Source organism: Bacillus rossius (assembly GCF_032445375.1).
Source record: "Bacillus rossius redtenbacheri isolate Brsri chromosome 4 unlocalized genomic scaffold, Brsri_v3 Brsri_v3_scf4_2, whole genome shotgun sequence".
Taxonomy (NCBI): domain Eukaryota; kingdom Metazoa; phylum Arthropoda; class Insecta; order Phasmatodea; family Bacillidae; genus Bacillus; species Bacillus rossius.
Window position 1 is genome coordinate 9005506 of NW_026962011.1, and position 23006 is coordinate 9028511.

Here is a 23006-nt window from a genome sequence, read left to right on the forward strand (position 1 = left end):
CTATCTACAGCCTGCAGAATCTGTTGTTTTGTTTTCAGGTCTATTGCTTATCTTTTATGAGCACCAGACATTTCGCTAAGAATACAAAAAAAAACGAATTTTTAGTCTGTACCAAGAGCACAAAAGGTTATGAGATAACGTAAACGTGTTCTCTCGGAAAATAATACAGCCGGAACTACTACAGTATAACGCTTTTCCGATTATGTATCATACTGCAGCCAACTCGCACAAAAATATTTGTCGCTACAACAAAACCCCTTATTTGCACTTTTCATGGGGAAAAAGTATAAAAAGCGGGAAAAGTAAGAAATACGTTAAGTTTATTAAAATACAGTCGCATTCTGCAGCGTTCAGAAAAAATACGGGCTACAATACACATACACAATGCAACACAGTAAAAAAATTTTTTTAAAAGAGGGCCGCAAACTGAAGGAAATTTACCGTCCATAGCGCGCCGTGCGCGGAGAAAGGTCATTGTACTCGATCAGCTGTTACAGCGTGGCATAGCCACCGGCTGGCTCTCTCTGTTCTCTGAGCTGCGCATGTGCAGTATAACCCACTCAACGCTCCGCCCAGACTCGTGACCTTCCATCAGCAGCCAGCCAATAGATTCGAGCTTAGCGGAAAAAAATTATAAGCTCCACCTCCCGTGTACCAGTTTTGTCCAGTTCTAATACCAGTTTATTGTTATACGCACCAGTTTTCTCGCTGCCGTGACGTGTTCAAGTTTACGTTCATCTTCATGTCTTGGTACCAATAATTAATTAATTACGATCCCCAGAAATAAATGGTTAGTTTAAAAAATATGCGTCAACTGTACAATACTTCCGAAATTATAAAATACGTATAAAACAGTTACCAAGACTCCGCTCATTTTATCTTGTGAAGTTTGTCTCGTACCAGTATTTCGGCTAAGTTGTGACATAAATACAATATCAGATCTTAACAATCAGCCACGTTTATACATTCGTGAGTTTACGTTTTTCCCTCGTGCATTTTAGATTGTCTCCTGCTATAATTACTCGGACTTTTACACGCCTAGGCTTAAATTATTACATGTTTAGAAATAAAAGCAATTTTTCATGTTATAAAATATGTATATTTTGAGATTTAAAATGTTCATTGCCGACTATAAACGTTACGTTTTTCACAACGTTTTTAGGCCCACTAGCTAATCTTATCTACTCTTAAAGTACCTGCGGTATTTTCTGATTGTTTATGGTTGATTCGTGACGTAAATAGCGGGATGGATTCAATTTTTTAGACAAAATTCGCGTGAAACTATTGTATTGGACTAAATGGGAACCAAACGGGAAATTAAGAATATACGCTTGAAGAACCTGTTCACATACTCTCTGCTGATGCTTTGTCTATGGTCAGGAGACACGTTGTAGGTTATGATTTTGTTTACGTACATGCTATTACGTTTGAATACGAAAATTAAAAATAAAGTACAAATTTTTGGATGGTAATTTTATTTCAAAATTTGCCTCAAGGTTGTTCGTTCAAGTGAATATTTTTGTTTCAGGAAAAAACAGACTGTTGTAAAATTAGTTAAGATGAAATAAAATTCAAGGTTATCATACACGTTTTTGGCGGGACCAAACATTGAGTTCGGTTAAGTAAGTGTTTGTTTAACTGAAGTTCGTTGTGCTGGTGCTTTCCTGTATATTAAATCACAGGCGGCATAATTGAACTGTACATAGCCTACTAACCTCATATTTCCTTACGAAGCAAATGTATACGTCAAATGTTTCAGTTAAAAATAATAGTATTTTTAGCATATAAGCTCTGTTTGAATGTTTAAGAATAGAGAAGAATAAATTTTACCTTTTATATTAACAAGTAATTAGTTTATATTGAAATTGATTCTAAAAAAAAGAGTAACTTCGTGTACACACGACTAGGATTCAGCGCAGCCTGTCATGCAAGATGTGAACTAGCCTCAAAATCTTCCGGCATTTCCCACTAGAGCTGCTACTGAGTTGCAAAAGGGCGTAGTATGTGTAAACATTAGCAAAACACACACGTAGGCGTCTGAAAATGTATTTACGAATTATTATTTATTGTGCAATTTTACGCTAATCGAACAGCGTTACTTCGAGGGGCTGGTGTACATTACTTCTGTGATATATGTTTAAGGCATAAAAACAGTTGAAACCAAAATTTCTTTCAGTTCACAACTGTGAAAAGATGGTGGTAGTGTTATGCTTTGCAATAGAAATTTCGGACACATTCAGCAACCCTTTTTTATAACACTAAGCATATCTGGGTCATTCTCATTGAAAGGGATTATTTGACGTGCCTTAACGTTTAAAAATTAATAAATTTTTTCTACATATTGGTATTAACTTAATATAACAAGTAAAATTAGAGTGACATTTCTATGTCCAGCCAAAAAAATATAAAATTTTATTTATGATAGATAACTGGTTCACAGTATAGCTATGTCTACTTCCGTGGACTGTCCCCCAAGACATTTTAGTTAACATTTTCTGTTGTTTCAAGTATATTTTAATTTTAAATAATAAATGTATTCATGTTAAAATTAATTACATATTACTGTTATAAATTCTACTCAAAAGCATCAATGAAAAATGAAGCAGAACATTTCTTAAAATTGTTTACATTTTGTCCTTCAGACTGCGCATCTCCTCCATGGACACAACTTAAAGTAAAAAAAATTAACTCTCTAGTGCTACAATATCTTTCGTTTTAAGGAAAATGGAATGTCAAAAGTAGACATTTTGTGATATCACTGCTGTTTGAATAGTAAATGTGACCATTTTGTCAATATCATTCAGTAAAGTTTGATGAATGTTTGGTGTTGAGATGAATGTGTCTCCTCCGTGACCACTGTAATATGAAAAGAAAAGGATATTTTTCATAGTTGTCTTCACTTGGCAAGTTATTTTATGGTTGAATTTTACTAACTGTTTACTAAGTTTTCTAACCTTAAAATTAATAGCTAAAAAAAAAAAAAATTTATGACTTTTTGTATCCTCCATGGACATCTCCGTGGACACTTGCTGTCCACGGAGAGGAACACATTGTCCACGGAAGAGACAAAAATAAACAAAGGCCTATTATTCGACAAAAAATTTAAACTTTTTTGTAGCATTTGTTTTTATTAATAACATTAACACATTAACATGTCAATCAACACATTGTTGTAAGCGTAAGGGTATCAGTTTATTTTTAAAAAAGGAAAACATTTTGGTTGTGAATTTGTAATGCACCTAGATCTTCTCACAAATACTGTATTAAAAAATAACTAATTGTTTGATTTAAAAGTCAGCCAGAATTAGGCTGGATTGGAGAGCTGAAGAGAGAAAATATTGAGGTCTCCTCACCATAAAAATGCATTGGGAGGAGATCCCAAGTTTTTCTCTCTCACTAGCTGCAATGCAGCCTTAAGTACAATTTGTGTAAAAAAAAATTACAAGATATAAATGTTACTGTAAAACATGGTCAATTGTAAGCAAATTTTTCTCTCAAAACATTCCGCAACTTTGTTTTCAATGTTCAGTTCCTTCGACACAAAAACTAATAAATATAAATTAATGTCTCGCGTGTCTCCGCCTGATTCAAGTTACCGTTCTACAGTGCCTAACTCAGAATATCATGCAGCTATTTTTAAGGTTGTTTTGTAGCTTTGAAACTAAAAATAAAGCCATAATGTACATTTTACATTATTTGTATTTGTTTATAGGAAAAATGGACAATTTAAAAAAGAAAAAACCTGCGACATTACATTGGTGTAATAGTTTCTTAAGACAAGTGGTTACATGAATTTACATTTAGGTTCATGAGGAAATCTGGCAGATGTAAATTTGTTTTTCCAGATGCTGACGACATAGTTGTTGTAGAGGGAAGTGATATTAAGAATATTTTAAGTTACCCAATTGTAAATAATCAGGATCAGTATGTATTCAATGATGATGTATCCCATTATGATAATGTATGTTAGGGGATATTTGTTAATCTGTGAAGTTTATTTCAACATGGAAAGTTAAAAACAGATATGATTGGTATGTAAGAAGGCAGTTTAATCAAAATATTTTGCCTTTTTTAAGTTTAGTCTACGGTCCTAAGGTTAAGTATTAATTAAATGTTTCTTCTTGCACAAATAAATGGTTTTTTTCCTCTGCCATTGTATTAGTCTTGACCACAAGTTTTCTTAAAAATATCCTCCGTGGACACTGATGTCTCCTCCGTGGACAGTTCAAATTTTAAATACTTTTTTACTTCATTAATTTAATGGAATCATCTTGACCATTTGCTTTATTACTGTGAGAAATCTGATGTGATCATTTATAATTATATTTCATGAATTTTAAAATAGATTTAGTTTAAAAAAATTTTTAGCTTGAAAATAATCCCTTTCAATGAGAATGACCCATCTGAAGGTGGATGCTCAGAGCGCTTTGGGATGAAATTAACATTCATCAACATGTGTCAGAACACATTATCATCACTGCAAGCCACCCACAAATGAATATAAAAAACTGACCGGTTACTTTCCTAACCTACAACAAAACAAATTTATTTAACAGTATTACAAATAATGTACAATCAATTACCCATTGAATAACAATATCAAATTAGAGGTAATGCATCTAATAAATTTTTTCTTATTTTTAAATAAAACCAAAATGTAGAGGCGTAGTCCAGGAAACCAAGACTTAAAAAGGCACAAACCTGTGAAAAATTTGTCCAAAGCTGAATTTTTGCACAGTTGTAGATTTGACTATGCTTAATAACATACCGAAAGTTTACCGCTGTAGACCTTGTGTGTATCACCGAAAATTTGCATTTAAGTCCTAGATGACAGCGACTTACATCAGTCCATTAAAATGCTACCCATTTGTACAGTTTTTAATTTAGACTGTCCATAAAACTACCAAAATAATCTTGAGACTCTAATACAGCCATTAATGTTGTAAAAAGCATAAATTGTTAATACACCAATCCCTCGCATAGCACGTCTTCAATTAATGCGAATTCAGTTAGCACGATGTAAATTTTACTGCCCTAGTCTCGAATAGCACGTCTGTAAATTTCAGTTAGCACGAAATCGCCACAGGCTAAAAAAAATCTCGGAAACGACGCGACGTCAGGTATGGAATTCGAGGGGGGAAGAGTGGTTTGGAATGAGAGGGGAAAGAGATGCGCACGCAGATAAACAAACACCGGGCCGTACTGTTGATGCCCGGCCGCAGACCAGGCCCTACCGTTGATGCCCGGCTGCAGACCAGGCCGTACCATACAGAAACCAAAGCAGATGAAATTGGACACGTTTTTTTTAAAAAAAAAAGCAAGATGATAGTGTTAATTTCACCCCAGAAAATATTTAACTAACTTTTATGTTTTGTATATGTACATATTGTACATACAGTAAACTCCCGGTATATCGCGCCCCGATTGATCGCAGAATCGGGTATATCGCGGGTCAAACCATGTCCCCCAGTCAGAAATGAATAATAATAATGGCATAAAAGGTTGACAGCCGATTAGGATAATTTTGCGTTGTAACTAACAAACTAAGCATCGGGCAGAAAAAAGCCTAGGCGTAGAAAATGTCCGCAGTAAAATTCTAAACAAGATATCTCCGTACATCATTCTTCTATCTTGTAGGGTTTTCAAATTATGGTCCAATCCAGCCCAGTGATATTTTCTGAAACTCTAGTTCTTAACGTCGCTTTATCTCACAAATGAAGCATCGGACAGGGGACCTGATAAAGCCCACCATCCAGCGACATTGTCCAGCGTGACTCGGCTGGGGATTGATGTTGGATAGGCTTGGTTGTCGGCAAGCGCTGGGTAGGGAGAGACGAGCCGAGAATATGGAGAGAGGTAGAGATTAGAGCGGGCAGAAACACCAGGGGGAGTGGGGGAGGGAATGTGTTCACGCAGCACACAGGCAGAGCATGAGTCACTTGACTGAGCAGCGTCGCTGCGTACAAGGCAAAATCAGGTAGTCCGGTGTTTAAAATTCCACTCCAGAATCTTAATTGGTACTTTACTGGACATCTGTATATAAATGTTTTGTTACAACTTAAACCTACAGACGTAATAATATTGGGTAATTCATTGTATTATACAAGTTCATCTTTTTACTTTGGTATAATGTTTTAACATTAAATAGTAAAGTAAATCGGCTAGCGTATTTTTAATCTTTGCCCAGGAATTCCCAGTGGTCCAATATTTACGTGAACCATACTGTACCACTTTTGCCGTGAGGTAGTAAACAAGTCCCGGAAATGTTTATGTGTAGCGGTCTCCCGACCTTTAAACAGAGGCTGGGGAATATAACACTTGCCGATCCGAGCCACACACACTCAGCAACTCGACACAGCGTTTGGTGAAATAAGTAAAGACAAAGTTTAACACGGTTTTTAATACGGCGTCACTGATTGCGCTAAAATTAAATTGGCGCAATTTTTGTTTCCCACAAGTGACCATTTATAATTTACTGTAAGCATGGATAATAAAGTTTAACCACTTGACACGATAGACGATTCTTTATTTTTTATTGTACGAATGCTAGAATCGTTTTTTTCCTGTATCTGCGGCCTGCTTCTACAAAAGACAAGCTATCTGTAAGTAAATCTAGAATTTTTATTTTGTCAATCAAACTCGGTACTTTGCGATTCATATTCGGTTTGAAGTATCACTACGGCCTTTCTTTTTAGAAGACTTTGACCACAGAATCGTGTGTAACCGCACACACTGCACTTACTTTGTTACGGACACTGACGAAGCAGATACTGTGGCTAACACCACGAGACTGGCAGCAGCAGCTTGTGTGCCGCACATGTGTATGGCGGCGTGTGGCGCGCTCGTAGGCCGTGCGACAAACTGTGCGCGGCACGCGGAAAAATAAAAACAATTCAACATTTAATATTTATCTTTAAAATTTATTATTTTTATTTTTTTCACCCGTGTTTAGTGGAAACTGCGGATGCAAAGTCCGCACAAAGGCGGGCCGTCTATACTGTGCGTGCTTGCCGACCTATTAGAACACAGGCGGTGTTTTATGCCTTTTGACCTTGGACACATCGAAACATCGCGGTTATGCAACAACGCGGGTAAAAGTTATGTCCCCCGACAACCGCGTTAAATAGGGAGTGTACCCGTATTTTAATGTTATGTTTGTGCTCTAGGGAAAATCTAAATCTGTTTATCTGTTAACTGATTTGTTTACATAGCCGCTTTTACAAGAGGTGTGCATAACAAATTAAATGTTTACATATGGCTGTGTGTTTTAAAGTTATATAAAACCGGTTCTTAATTTCATAAAAGTGTTTTAATTTTGTTAAGTTTTAAACGTAATAACAAAGGATCCAGCTGCTTGCAACAGCAGGCAGACAGACGCGCGCGCGTGTTGAAGGTCACGCCTGGGCGGGCAAGCCAACCTGCTGACTGACGGTAAATATGTTACCACTTATCTCCCGTTACACTGTGCCATGTTTTCTTTATCTAACGTATTCGGTGGTAGGCTTAAAAAGATAAATGATATGACATATGCATTTTCAAGTATTATTCTACGCATTTATATTATGTAAAGATTACTTCCCTACACATCTTGGAACACATTAAATAATTTAGCCTTATATTTATGGGGACTAATGCTTCAGAATACGCGATTTCGATTAACACGAACATTTTTAGGAACAAATTAGTCGTGCTAAGTGAGGGATTGGTGTATTAAAGATTTGATATTAAGCGATTAATTCAAAATGACATATTATTTTTTATCTTTGCCACTCAGATAAAAATACTATTTACACCAATTTGAAGAGTCCAATGCGAAAAATGTCCAAATAAATGTTTTTGGTTATACCTTTAGCTTTAAGACGGTATATTTATAAAGAGTCTAACGTAATTAGTTGGCTCATTAAAGCGGCCCGAGCGTTGCAGTGTACTGTGGCCGTACTGATCTCTCACGGCCACCGCCGTTCCAGCGCGGCATTGCGACACACTGCGTACTGCGACACTCATTCAACTGGGTCTTATTTAGGGATTAAAACATAGCTAATTCATATGAGAGGGTGTATGTTACATGTAATGAGATATGCATTTTTTTTCTTATAAGAATGTTTTTTGATACAATAAAATTAACAATAAACGATTTCTGCTTGGAACTTGTAAATGAAAAACTCTAGAGGACCTCTGGTTTTATATCTGCATGGATTTATTCTGTTTCAAAAATTTTATTATTAAAAATTATTTTTTAGCAACAATTTTTTTTTAATTTCTGATACATCGTTTTATTTTCGATCAGAACAATGCAAAATTTTAATGTAGCCTGTATTCGACAAAATGAAAAATTATATATTTACTTCTTTAAAATCTGTTTACTACATAAAAATTGAATAAAACGATACATCGTAAATGTTCTCTAAGTATTTTTTTTCACTTTTACAACATAATTCCTATAATAATAGGTTTTTTTTTCCAGAATATAAATAAAACACGAGTTATGTTGTAAATCGTATAGGTAGCATTACATTTTCAGTTTTTTTTAATAAGTTAATGTATTTGAGTGCTGCGCATAGCTGACGTCGTTGGATTGCTAGTGGCAAAGAGCGATGGTGGATGTTTTTGCAAGAGTTTGACCGTATTTTATGACCCTACCTGTGAGAGGGTGTTCGTACCAGAAATCCTAACGGTGGAAACTATCCATTCTCTGTATTCACGTACGGGTGTGTTACTCGCGCAATATCGTCAAATATCACAACTTTCCGGGACGTTCGATCATTTCTCGGTTAGCTCTGGTTTCACCATAGTAAACGGAACAAAATCTTGTCTGTAGTGATTTCATATTCGTATTACCGTAGTAGTATGGCGTTTGAGGACAAACCAAGTTTGCTGTATACTGGGAGCCTACTTAAAAAAAGTATTTATAGAGTTATTAAATTATTTACGAAACACAATTTTGTGGATTGTTTGGGAAATTATCAGTTAGGACTTAACTGCTCGTTATTGGTGTGATCACAAGGGATCATCGGTAAACTTTTGACATGTTACTAAGAAACGTTTATTCTACAACTGTACAAAGTTTCTGCTTTGGGATAATTTTCCATGTTTCTTAACAGCGAAATTCGTCCCGACCCCAAGCCGACTTCGGCAACCTCACAGTAGTACACACTACACGGCTCGGATAGCTTCAGGGGTCAAACAAATTGTATGAGACCCTTAACAAATATACCCATTTAAAGAAGAATAAATATGCAACAACGTTTATTGAAAGCGATTTTCACGTAGGGCTCTTTAAAGTTATGTAAGATGTATTAACTTTTTCCGTAAAATTGAATGAAAATGAATTTCTCAACTTTAATGATTTAAATTGTCTATTTTATATAAAGATGTTAAAACTATGTACTTTTTAATACTATCCTCAGATAGGACAAAGTTTCTAGATTATTTTGGGTTCCATACTGTCAGTCTACTCCATAAACTGCATTTGCAATATCCATTATTGTGGATTGTTGCAAAAAAAATTGACACTTTGGGCTTAACTGCTCGTTTTTGGCGTGACGCACAAGGTTTGCAACGGTAAACTTTTGATATGTTACTAAGAAACGTTCACTCTACAACTGTGCAAAGTTTCTTCTTTGGGATAATTTTCCATGTATTAAAAATCTTTGGTTCTTTACAGCGAAAATCGTCCTGACCCGAGCCTACTTCGACAACATCGCAGTAGTAGCCTATACACTACGCAGCTCGGATCGCTTCAGCGGTCAGACTAATTGTATGAGACACTTAAAAAATATACCAATTTAAAGATGAATAAATATGCAACAACGTTTACTCTAAGCGATTTCCATGTTGGGCTCTTTAAGTTTATGTAAAATGTATTTATATTTCCTAAAAATTGAATGAAAGTGAATTCGTTAACTTTAATGATTTAAATTGTCTATTTTATAGAAAGATGTTTAAACTTTGTACTTTTTATCACTATCCTCAGATAGGGCAATGTTTCTAGATTATTTTGGGTTCCATACTGTCAGTCTACTCCATAAACTGCACTTGCAATATCCATTATTGTAGATCGTTGCAAAAAATTGACATTTTGGGCTTAACTGCTCGTTTTTGGCGTGACGCACAAGGTTTGCATCGGTAAACTTTTGATATGTTACTAAGAAACGTTTAATCTGCAATTGTACAAAGTTTTTTCATTGGGATAATTTTCCATGTATTAAAAACCTTTGTTTCTTTACGGCGAAATTCGTCCCGACCCGAGCCTAGTTCGACAACCTCGCAGTAGTATACACTACGCGGCTCGGATTGCTTTAGCGGTCAGAGACATTGTACGAAGCTCTCAACAAATTAACTAATTTAAAGTTTAAGAACTTTGCATCTACTTTTATTTAATGTTTTCACATCGGGCTCTACGTGTTTTTGTAATACGTATTTTCATTTGTGCCCTTTTTTTCAGAACACCTCTCTTCTAATATTATTGAATAAATATTATATTTAGTCAAACGTTGTGAAAGATTTTTAAATTTAACCATTGAGAATAATGTTTTGAGTAAGTTTTGGTTTGCTATTCTGAAAGTATACTATAGTAATTACGTTATAGTGCCATATTGTTGAGAGGTCAATAAAGTATTATTTAGGACTTTACTTCTCGTTTTCGGTGTTCCGCGCAAGGTTTGCGGAGGTAAACATTTCAAATGTTGCTAGAAAACTTGAATGTTACCACTGTTTTAAATTTCAGTTAGGAGCAAATTTTACAAAGATTAAAAATCTTCGATTTCGTGGGAGTGAGAGTGGCCACAGCGCTTGCGGCTGTGGCTCTGTCGCAGTGCGTAGACGACATTGATAAGCTCGGGAGTCTCTAGTGATCATATAAATTAAGCTAGACTTTTGAGAGATATGACCCTGTAAAGCTTAAGAACTATACAACAACATTTGTTAAAGACATATTTGCGTAAGACCCTTTATTTTTAAGTGAATTGTCTTTTTATTGCCTTGACTGGTGTAAAAAAACTTATTTCATTAATTTAACATTTTTTTTCTTACCTTTAATATTAAATTTTAGAATTTTATTCATTATAAATGTGAGTAGTAGTGCTTTAAGATTATTTTCATATAGCTATCGAGAGTCTACGGTAAAAAGTGCGAAAATGGGAAGCATTTAAAGAACTGCTGCATGTCGCTGTCATCTAGGACTTAACTGCAAATTTTCAGTGATACGCACAAGGTCTACAGCTGTAAACTTTCGGTATGTTATTAAGCATAGTCGACTCTACCACTGTGCAAAAATTCAGCTTTGGACAAATTTTTCACAGGTTGAAACCTTTGTTTCCTGGGCTAGCAAGTCTTGTCAAAGGAATTACTTAAATTTTCCTTTAAATTAATAATATGCCATTTTCAAAAATTATAAATTAACATATGAAAAGCAATTCACAAAAAATTTATGGAAGCATTAAAGAAGTAATAAACTGACAGGTTCTTTGTGGAAAATCTTTAGCTAAATTTTTCTATAACACAATATCTCAAGGTGAATGCTCAGAGCGCTTTGGGATGAAATCAACATTCATCAAATGTATCATCAGAATACTTAATCATCAATGCAAGCCACCAAGAAATAAGTGCAATAAATTAATTTTTTAAGTTATCACAAGACTTAAATTTACTAAACAGTATCAGAAAAAGGACAGTGTATTCTAAATTTCTTCATCATCTAAATGCTGGTTAAGTAATAAATGTACAACTATTGGTCAGCATATTGTTGATTTTTGTGCTGGGGGAGGGAGCATGCCGGCAACTGACAGATTTTCTGCAGTGTTATTTAGTGTAACTATTGTACCTATAGTTACTGTTAATTTTTTTTTGTTGCATTAACATTAAATTTGAAGTTTATTTAAACATAATGAACACACCGTATTCACTCGCGTAGTGTCCGCCCTCGCATAATGTCCGCACCCTTCATTTATATATACAGTAGAACCCGTTTATAGTGAACCCGCCTATAATGAATTCCCGTTTATTGTGAATTTCCGTCTCGGTCCCGGCAAAATGATGTGAGGTTATGTATTAATTTATTGGATATAGCGTACAACTTTTGTCAACGTTGATACGTTTTCCCGTGTACCACGAACAAATTTTGTCGACATAATGCACATTTATCTCAAATATTTTCATTTAATTAAAAGTTTTTTTCACAAAACGTCTATTCTGGATCACATTGTAGTTTTTCTCCGCAATACGCTACTCGATTGTCCACTGTTCATATTATAAACAAGTCGTATTCGAGTGGCCTCGGTAGGCTACGTGTAGCCAAAGATGGTGATCAGTTTGGTGAAAATAAAAAAGTAGTTTTCCCTTCATAGTTAAAGAATGGGCGAACGCGTGTACATTTAATATGTTATCAAAATTAAACATAAAATACCGCCACACAAATACGTATGTACATTATAGCAGCAAATTCAATATTTTTACGTCTCATTTTTATCGTTCACGTTTCAGACATTTTGATCGAGTAAGGTTCGTAAGACTACCACTAGATAGAACTCTGTGGACTAAATTTTTCCATAGAAAGTGAGAAAATTTTGTTCCAGCTTTAGCAACTGCAATACTAAATGATACGTAGTGATCTTTGATGCGCCAAACTCGTTACTTTTAGTTTATTTACTTTTGACGGTAAAAAGAATTTCGTGTTATTAAGCTGCAAATGTGCTTCAATAAGAAATATGTACATAAAAATGGGTGAAAAACGCAGTAAAAAACATAAGGCATTATCTGTGCGAGATAAACTGGACATTATTGAAAAGATAAACTCCAACCCCACTGTCCCGCACGTGTTAATAGCAAAGGAACTGGGAATTGCAACATCCACATTAAGTACAATATTAAACAAGCTGAACAATCTTCTTTCTCAAGCTGAAAAATGGAAAATACGCCGATGTCGAAGAACCATTAATAGAAAGTTTGTACATGTGTAGTGCATTAAAAATATCTGTATTTGCTCATAAAACTGTTGCTTTGAGTATTTTCATTCGTTCTTTTCTTGGCTTAGGCCAATGTGTAGTTAAGATTTTGCTTTTGAGTATGTATTGTCAATATAAAAGTTTTCCCAGTTATAAAGTTTCCCCTCTATAGTGAACATATAAACTACTCCCTTCAGATTCGTTATAACAGGGTTCTACTGTACTTAAAAGAAAAAATTAAAAATTTGCATAATGTCCGCACCAATTGTCTACGGCGGGCAACACAACTTTGGCCACCCCTAAAGGACGCAGTACGAATGGAAAGTTGACGGTTCTGTAAACAAAGCCGTGACCTTGAGCTGTCCTTTCTCTCCTGTCCTGAAAGGGTGGGGAAATTCGTTGAACTGAACAAAGCACGGTAACGGTAAACACAGCTGACCAACACGCATGCTAGTTCAAGGCATGAGTTTTGCGTCGAGTTTTGTAGTGTAGAGTACAAAATGGGTAAATATAAATCCTTCACTGCGCGGTTTAAATTAAGAGTTGTTCGTTATGCTGAAGAGCATTGGAACATGGCTGCTGAAAGGGAGTTTGAAGTGCACGAAAAAAGTGTTCGTCAGTGGCGGAAAATAAAAGAACAGTTGCAGTCAACAAATGCAACACGGCGTGCGTTTCGCGGACCCAAGGCTGGGAAGTTCCCAGAACTTGAAGTTAAAGTTTTAAACTATATACGTGAATTAAGAAGTAATGCCTGTGCTGTTTCGTATGAAATGGTTCAAGTAAAGGCCCGGGAAAAAAAAATTGACATCACATTTGCTGACATGGATCAGTCTTGTTTTCTGTTGAGGCAAGACACGCAGCGCAGCGTAATTGAGGTAAGACACGCAGCGCAGCGTAAAAGGAACATCAACTTTAATTAGTGTGTACCCTGTTTTACGTGTCAGGACAGAACAGAACCCCTCTTTGTTTACATTTGGTTGGAATCCCTACCTTGGCCATTCTCACGCTCTAAATGTTTCCTTCACCTTCCTCCTTCTCTACGTCACGAAGGCCATCAGATTGACTGGTGGGGGAGGGGGGGGGGGGGTGCGCAGCAGATGTGGAACTGGTGAGTCACTTCGCTGTTGCCAGCTCGCTGGTTCCCTACGCGCCGCACGTAAGGATATGGTACGGCTAAAATATTGCAGCCGTGCCGTTAATAGCCGTTTTAATCCATCACATATTAATCACATTAATAAGGCAAAAGTAAACACACTTATTTCAGCGTAGCGCGTAATTTTTTTTTGTGTTCAGGCGGGTGCGAGACAGTTATCGGTGGCAATTACAGCAAAGTAAACATGGTCTAAGCCGGGTTGTTTGCAAGCTATCCCGCAGCAATATTCTTTTAAAATAGCTAGTGAAATCCAAATTGATTTTAGATACGTTTTGTGCCTTTTTAGTAATAATTAAGACACAAAATTTTGTATTTTTGTATTTTTCCTCGCATAATGTCCGCACCCCATTTTTTTTTTTTGCCAAAATGTGGTCAAATTACTGTGGACATTACGCGAGTGATTACGGTAACTTGTGACTTTCAGACACCACCTGCTCCTACTAAATTCCCAGCTAACATAGTACAGTGAAACCTCGATTCTGCGTACTCACGGTTCTCCAAAATTTGTCCTTATGACCGAGTTGTACTTACGAACCAGCGAGGCCAAATTACGTCCATTTGTGGCTATTCCCCCCCTCCCCCCCCATCATTTTTCACCCGCTGCCGCGGGAAATGAATTGGTGTTGCCGTGTCCTGCTGCCACACGAAATGACCTGCCATGTCTATATATTATGCTGATGTATTTTCGATTGAAATTATATCCTATTCGTGCAGAAACAACACTTGAGCCAATCAAACGTAAAAATAAAAAAACTAGACATGAAGGCAGTGTCGTAAGCCCCGTGTTAACATTTTTTTATATTTTATATCAATAAAGTAATAACACACAATATATTTGCTCAAATAAAAAAATACAGTGGGTACTTAAGTGTAGATAAGATTAGCTAGTAGGCCTAAAAACATCGTGAAAAACGTACCGTTTATAGTCGGCAAAGAACATTTTAAATCGTAAAATATACATATTTTATAACATGAATTAGCGGAGTCTTGGTAACTGTTTTATACGTATTTTATAATTTCGGAAGTATTGCACTGTTGACACATTTTTTTTAAACTAACCATTTATTTCTGGGGATCGTAAATAAATAATTATTGGTATCAAGACATGAAGATGAACGTAGACTTGAACATGTCACGGCAGCAAGAAAACTGGTGCTTATACCAATAAACTGGTATTAGAACTGGACAAAACTGGTACACGGGAGGTGGAGCTAACATTTTTTTCCGCTAAGCTCGCATCTATTGGCTGGCTGCTGATGGAAGGTCACGAGTCTGGGCGGTGCGTTGAGTGAGTTATACTGCGCATGCGCAGCTCAGAGAACAGAGAGAGCAAGCCGGCGGCTACGCCGCGCCATAACAACAGCTGATTGAGTACAATGACCTTTCTCCGCGCACGGCACGCTATTGACAGTAAATTTCCAATATGCTGCCCTTTTTTTTTAAATTTTTTTTCTGTGGTGCAATGCGTATGTGTAATGTAGCCCGTATTTGTTATGAACGCTGCAGGATGCGACTGTATTTTAATTAACTTTAACGTATTTCTTACTTTTCCCTTTATTTACACTTTCCCGCTTTTTACACTTACTTTGTCCCCATGAAAAATGCAAAAAGGGGTTTTGCTGTATTAATATTTTCTTGGACAACACTAATCAATCCTCCTGTGCACTGCAAGCAACAACTGATCGCTGCTGAAATAGATGTTTAGACTGGCCCAGAGGTCAGTGTGTGGTGCAGAAAGCACAAGCAGGTGTGTCGACAATGATGAAGCATCATAATACTGAGGCCTACATCATGCAATGCTGGAATGACATCCTTAAGGCGATTGGTGCATGGAAAATATTACGACAAAACTAATTTAACTGTACATATTTGTTTTTGATGCTTCTTTTTAAGACATAATATACCTAGGATATTTTTAATAAACTTTTTTTTACTGAGTTATGTCATTTTAAATGCATTTATTTTTATTCCAAGCCAGAATTATTTAGAAAACACATAATTATGTTAAACTTAAGTATAGTTCAAGAAACGAGTGTACGAATAGGTTTCTGCACATATAAAAGTAAGAAGAAAAAATTTTCATCGTCAAAATTACAGTTTAATATTGACAATTTCCATTGATCACTGCTGGACTACTTCAGGAGCGATTTAAAGAATAAATTTAAATGAAAATGAAAACATAATTGGCAGAACACTATTGAGTTATGTATATATTTTCATATCCTTTTGTTTTTGATACGATCCAACTCAAAACATGCCCTCTGGAGTGACAGTTCTAGTGCTGCGTGTAAAACTCTCGCCGCCGAGAAGAATGTCCCCGCGACGTGGCGCTGAGGGCGGCGCTTGTCGGAACCAGGTAGTCCGGCGGAGCTCCGGCCGGCGGCCGGCGGGCCGCAGCCTGCGGGTGGGGAGGGGGAAGAATGGGGTGTAGAGGCATGACGAGAGAGGAGACCGAAGAAACGGTCTGTCAAGGTCGCGCTCATGCAGCTAATACACAGTAATACATCTGGAGAGGACAAGGGAAGACAAGCAGAGGATGCGAAGTGAAGCCGGGTATCGGCTTCCTACGCTGAAAGAAAATGAAAAAGACCCAAACACGCCTCGCGCGGCCGAAGAATCTTCCAAACTAAACTCGCAACATCTCCGAAACTATCAAAACAATCAAACTGAAAATTTTACTGGAGTATCTATAAACATTTTTCCCCACATCGCTTTAATATTTTTTTCGAAACATGAATGCTTTCATTTTTAAAAATTAAATACTTATTTACTGCCAAAATTTTTTGTGATTACGCAGAGTAAATTACAACATCGAGGAAAAATTTTTGTTTGCAATTGTAAGTGGGGGACACTAGCGTATGAAATAAGGAAGAAGCCTCAAATTTTATTTATATACCCCTTTTTGCGCATTTAACCCCATACTTTTATTTTTACAGAGTTGAAGTGGGAATAATGTTTCAGTGGGTAACACTACCGACATATGTCTTCGGAACGCACTTCTTTTTGTTATTATACATCTCAAAATTTATAATTTCATACACAATGTTTATAAAAACGAATTCTTACTTACCTCATTTAATCTATTACAAACCTCTTGTAATATACGTGTATTAGTAGAAGAACAAACGTAACATGCAAACCTTAGGTAAACACTGGTAGAGAATTGTTTGGAATAACTGTAATGCTATGCATATACTGACAATGTAAGAAACTTCCAATTTTATTAATTGTTTGCATAAGAATTAATAATTTTAAAAAAATCATAGAATAGGCCTTTATAGACTGAAAACCTTTCACGTAGTTTCAAGTCGCGTACATAAAAGTTTTTTGATATATATAATTACCAAATATTGTTGAATATATTTAACATTTTTATACATGTTACAACACACATATAATAACAAACCTATATAGTATATAAAAAGACCAACGCCATATTTTAGCATTTTGTATTTCTTTTCTCTGTGTGAATAAAATAACAGTTCTTAACGTAGTTGCTAATACTGTACTATATTTCTAAAAAAAAATTACGAAAACCCCTGACATCATCACCATAACAATGATAAATTTGCAAAATAATTAAGGCACATTTTTTAATGCTACGAAGCACACTCTTAAGAGAAATGTTTTAAACTTATGTTGGGATGTAACTAATATCTTAAAAGCATTCTGAAACCGTTACTTTGAGGGAAACCTTAATATACCGAACACCATACCATCCTTTAATCGAGTACGATTTTCGCTTCTTAAGACCCATTTGTCTTCAAAATGCACTGTACTGTGTAAGTAATAAATCAGTCTTAAAATCAGTTAATTATTTTATCTTCCTATTTCGTATTCTAATTGAGATAAATATCAGATAAGCACGTGTTACTTGTATCACGACATCAAGGTATTATTTATCAGTAATTAATATTTCATTTTATTTTTTGTTAACTAATGTGCATAGGGCAGTGCACTAGACATCACTACCTGTGTGTAGTGTTGCGTTACACTTTTTAACGCATTAGAGTTTACATAAAATGATAAATTCAAAATTTCGTTTAAAAGTATAAATATCAGCGATCAATTTAATTAATGTCCAGTATAACTCAGTCAGTAAAACATTCGGAAATATGTATAGGACCTGTTAACCTAAATATTTGTTAACAGTTAAACTGAACTAAGATGTGTTAGAGTGGTTTTTTCTCTGTCCGTATATTAGAGGTATGGAACATCAATAAATATAGTTTAAAAAACTAAAGAAACATGCTTTTAAAGATTATCAAACTAAAAAGTTAAAAATAATTTTAAAATTTAATTTATGACAATAGTATATAAGCAATACTAGTATAAATGAGAAAAAAAACTTGAGGCGCTTTGTGCCATATTTTTTGTATATTAAGCGCCCCATGCTTTTTTCTCATTTATACTAGTATTGCTTATATACTATTGTCATAAATTAAATTTTAAAATTATTTTTAACTTTTTAGTTTGATAATCTTTAAAAGCATGTTTCTTTAGTTTTTTAAACTATATTTATTTTTAACTTTTTAGTTTGATATTCTTTAAAAGCATGTTTTTTTAGTTTTTTAAACTATATTTATGTATAATTATCATAGGGAAATGAGTTACCGACACTACCTATTACCATCTGAGATAACTATTTGGAGTTGAAACGTCACAAAGAAATGGTAAAGTCTCTCCGAATCATTTACAGTTAGACGTATGGATATAATCTTAGAATTTACCAGAAAAAAAAAACATTTTTTTTTCCGGCGTGGCCGGGAGTAGAACCCACGATCGCTGAATACGAAAGCTCAGAAGTTGCCTTAGACCGCTCGGCTAACGAACGTGATGAAATTGGTGGGACATTTTACACTGATGAGCCACTCACTCTTAGTCGAAAGAGTTACAGACAGACAGACAAACAAACATACAGGTGAAGCTAATATAAAGCATGTAATAAAATACGCATCTGTCACCCATTTACTTTAAATACAGAATTATAAACTACATATTGTGAAAACATTCTGCAGCAGTTTTTGCTGAACGGAAATACACGGATGAGAAGACAGACGAAATGTGTTTGGTAAGTGATTTTTCGTCAAATGAAATGGAACAGGACAGTGCTTATCAGAATGAAATTACAGAACTACTTTTGTGCAAGGAAATGTATTTTACAAAGACATTTCAAGAGAAATCACCTTTAAATGAAATAGATCTTGCTGACATGGAAGAAATAGTCTTAGATTTAGAGGCCAGGTCCCTTTCAAGTGACGAAATTTCTCTTGAAGGGCTGAAATATGTTTCTGGCTATATAGCTCATCGTTTCAGAAATAAATATCCTGACCTTGGCCCTATGGATTTAAATTCGGAGGACGATAGCTGGATACATGTACAATCAAAGGGTAACTTAAAATGTCCCACTAATGAATTTTTGGAATTAATAAAGATCGCTGAAATGTGTTTTGATAATGTTTATGGCAACAATTTGTGCAAAAAAGAGCGGATTTTTGAATCACTGACTAAAATTATTTGCGGAACTACTGAAAATAAATATCCAGAATAAGTTATATACTGTTTTGTCAGGACAAGAACGTATATGCGTATCAAGTATTTGAACATGAAATATTTTAACGAACAAGACCAAAAACGCAAAGAAAGAAATAAGATGAGGAAAACTACCCTCTAAGATTTTTCAGTGTGATAGTGTCCACTTTCCTTCACCATAATATGTATGTTCATAATTTATTTACGATGTTTTTTAATTACTATATTTAAGAAAAGCATTTATTGTGAATATCGCAGCAATTATGTAGGGCTTAAGGTATGTATTGTATTCCAAATATTGAGAATGCCATTTTTATTGCCTTTATTAAAAATAATATACATGTTAACAATGTAACAAAATTGCGATATTTTTGTATTGCTATTGCAATTTCGTTTCTTGTAAACATTATTGTAGACTTTTTCATATTGAAATTAAATTTGCTATAGGGTTGTTTGTATTTTAATTTTACAGTTATAAGATTTTTTATATGTTGTTTACTGTTTACAAACATTTGAAAAATATTTCCTTAACCATATTTCAATTTCCATGGCAATAGTCTTGTTAGCTTTTCGGGTAACTCTTCTACATGGATGATAAGATGGTGCGACATCTAAAACATATCACACCACTTTTACATAACTATAAAACTAAGAGGTGTTTTCTTTACATAATATTAAAGCACAATGTTTCCTTGTTGCATAGGTGATTTAGAATTTCCATTTATCTAGAAAAATGGGCTTTCAGAATTTTTTTTAACACACAGTGTTTCGGAAGGTTTTTGAAGAAAAAAATTGACTACCCGTTTTATTTTTTTGCAGCTGAATTCGGGCACGTGCATGAAATATAATTAATCCGTAGGAAGCGCAATGGTTTAAAGTATTGATGTTGAAGATTTGAAAAGATTTATTGAAATAGTGTGAGAGAACGAGTGAGTTGAGTGAGAAGATGTGCGCTCTCAGCCACATGACGTGCGCAGTTGCGAACAAATAAATAATCCATTCCGCCTCTCCATGGCGAAGGATGAGTGAAAGAGAAAACCTGCTAACCCCTTCCCCTCCTCAAGGCACGATAGAACCGTATCGGCTGTGTTAGAGGGAGAGGGAGATAAAACCTTCGAGGTTCTGTTAATTCCTCCTAGATGGCAGGCCGCAGAGCGACCACCAGCAACACCCTTCCCGTATGAAGGCCATCTCGCCACTGACGAGCTGGAACTAAGCTCCTGACCTCCCTACATAGTAACAGTCACCCACATAGGCATCTAGACTCTAATGATCATATGATACAAAATTCATTGCTTTCGGGCCTGTGACCGTTTACCGTGCACCAATCGCCTTAAGCACCAAAGGCTTTGTTGTCGGGTTGAAGGAGCACAATCCTAACTAATATATGTCTATGGTAGACATCATAAAGTGGGAATCACCTTTCATAGTATACCACATCATCCTGATCGCCTCCTTACCTTCAGAGCCCCATGAGAAGTTTCCCTGGTCCAATCGCAGCGCACGGTACTTTTTGTTGCCACCACGTGTCCTCACAGTATGTATTCTTCGAGGGCCAAGCTGTGCAAATAAAAAAATTGGTTTACCAAAACTACTACATCCAATAAACAAATACAACCACCCACAAGAACACAAATAAATATAACTGTGACAAAACACATCTAGTGTGTTCATTCAAATTTCATGACATGCCTCTTTCCATATTTACTATTAAGCGGTGTCAGAGTTCGGCGGATCATAAGTGTGACGTTCACTGGTGCATCTAGCGTGGTGGTATTTCCTATAAGTGCAATGTTTTGAACTAATGCGCAGTCTCCTTGCTGTGCATAGGGAAACTGTGAGATTTAAAAAGGTAACCATAACATTATATTGCAGAGAAATAAAGATAATGTGTAACACAAGTGCCTTGACTGTTGTCAAAAATCTCTAGAGTTTTTAATGCTTAGAATTATCCTGAAAACACACCTTTTGGCCATTTTTACTACACTTGCAAGTACTAGAAATTTGAGTTTCAAGACAATATTTTTCTGTAATACTCTAACTCAGGGTTGCCATTTTTACGGATATTTTGGAGTTACACCGGATTAACGGATAAGCACTTCGAATTACGGATATTTTAATTGACGAACGCACAAACACAAATATTTACTTACTGCTCCCGCTTCACTTCATAGATAACATGTCATCAAGACACACTTCATTTTGCTACGTCGTTTCAGTTTTTCTAAGATGATAATTCACGCTCTACCTTTTATGTCTGGAAGCATTTTTTTATTTCACAGATGAAAGTATACAGTGCATCGTAATAGCTATGACAGTTGTTTTAGACACCGTGTTCTGTTTCTCTCTTCTGCGCATTGGTGCGTTCGTGCATGTAACGGAACACGCCCAGTAATATTTGTGCGAAGTGATATCAGTGATGGTGTTTATTCAGTCTGTGTTGTTATACCGTGCAATCACGATTACTATGATGGATTGACGGAGTGTTTACAGTTGTGTTACGTACAAAAAATTCTGCTTGCATCTTTGTGGAGATTGTAATTGAGAGAAATGGAAATAAAATGCAAGGCATCTCCAGATTGAACGCTGTATAAACAACGATACAAACGTGAGTGGAAAAGAGAATTAAAGTGGCTGAAACCCGGTAAAACTGACTTTACTGCTTTGTGTTCATTGTGTCGGTCGGACTTCAACATTCAAAAGGGTGGTCTGAAAGATCTTAGGCGTCACGAAAGCACACAGATACACCAGAGAAATCAGAGGGCTGCTGAACAAAGTACTTCTCTCACATCTTTCATCAGCAAACCTGACAACAAAATTGTAGATGCAGAGCTCATGTGGGCGAATTTTATTTGTGAAAACAATTTGCCAATGAAACTTTGTGACAGTTTCACAAAACTCGTCCCACAGATGTTTCCTGACAGCGAAATTGCTAAGAATTTTCACTGCTCGCGTACAAAAACGAGCCAGATCATTGTTCAGGCATTGGGTTCCTGTGTTGAAGGAAACATAATTAGTATTATGAAAACATCAGTTTTTACACTACTGATTGACGAGTCAATGGATGTTACTGTCACGAGGCAAGTTGTTGTTATGGCCAGGGTGTTTGTTTCAGATAAAGTTGAAACTCACCTGTATAAAGTGATTGAATTAAGTGGTCAAGCTAGTGGAGAAAACTTAATTAATTTGGTAAATTCTTCATTTGAACAAGACTGTATCCCCTGGGAAAACTGTCTCAGCATGTCCTCCGATGGTGCCAAAGCCATGGTAGGTGAATTTAATTCTGTACTTTCACGTGTGAGGCAACATCAGGGAAATGTGTGCTTTCTGCACTGCACATGCCATGTTGCTTATTTAGCAGCTTCCCACGCCTGTGATCA

The 23006-nt window shown here is 35.8% G+C and overlaps 1 protein-coding gene across 1 annotated transcript in view; it reads right to left on the reverse strand.

The window, feature by feature from the left end:
- Positions 1 to 23006, reverse strand: part of LOC134542234 (small ribosomal subunit protein eS8) — a 73153-nt gene that overhangs the window by 29833 nt on the left and 20314 nt on the right. Inside the window, exon 3 of the mRNA XM_063386325.1 lies at positions 21087 to 21186. Within this exon, the coding sequence (XP_063242395.1) occupies positions 21087 to 21186 (100 nt within the window). The remainder of the gene's footprint in view (positions 1 to 21086; positions 21187 to 23006) is intronic.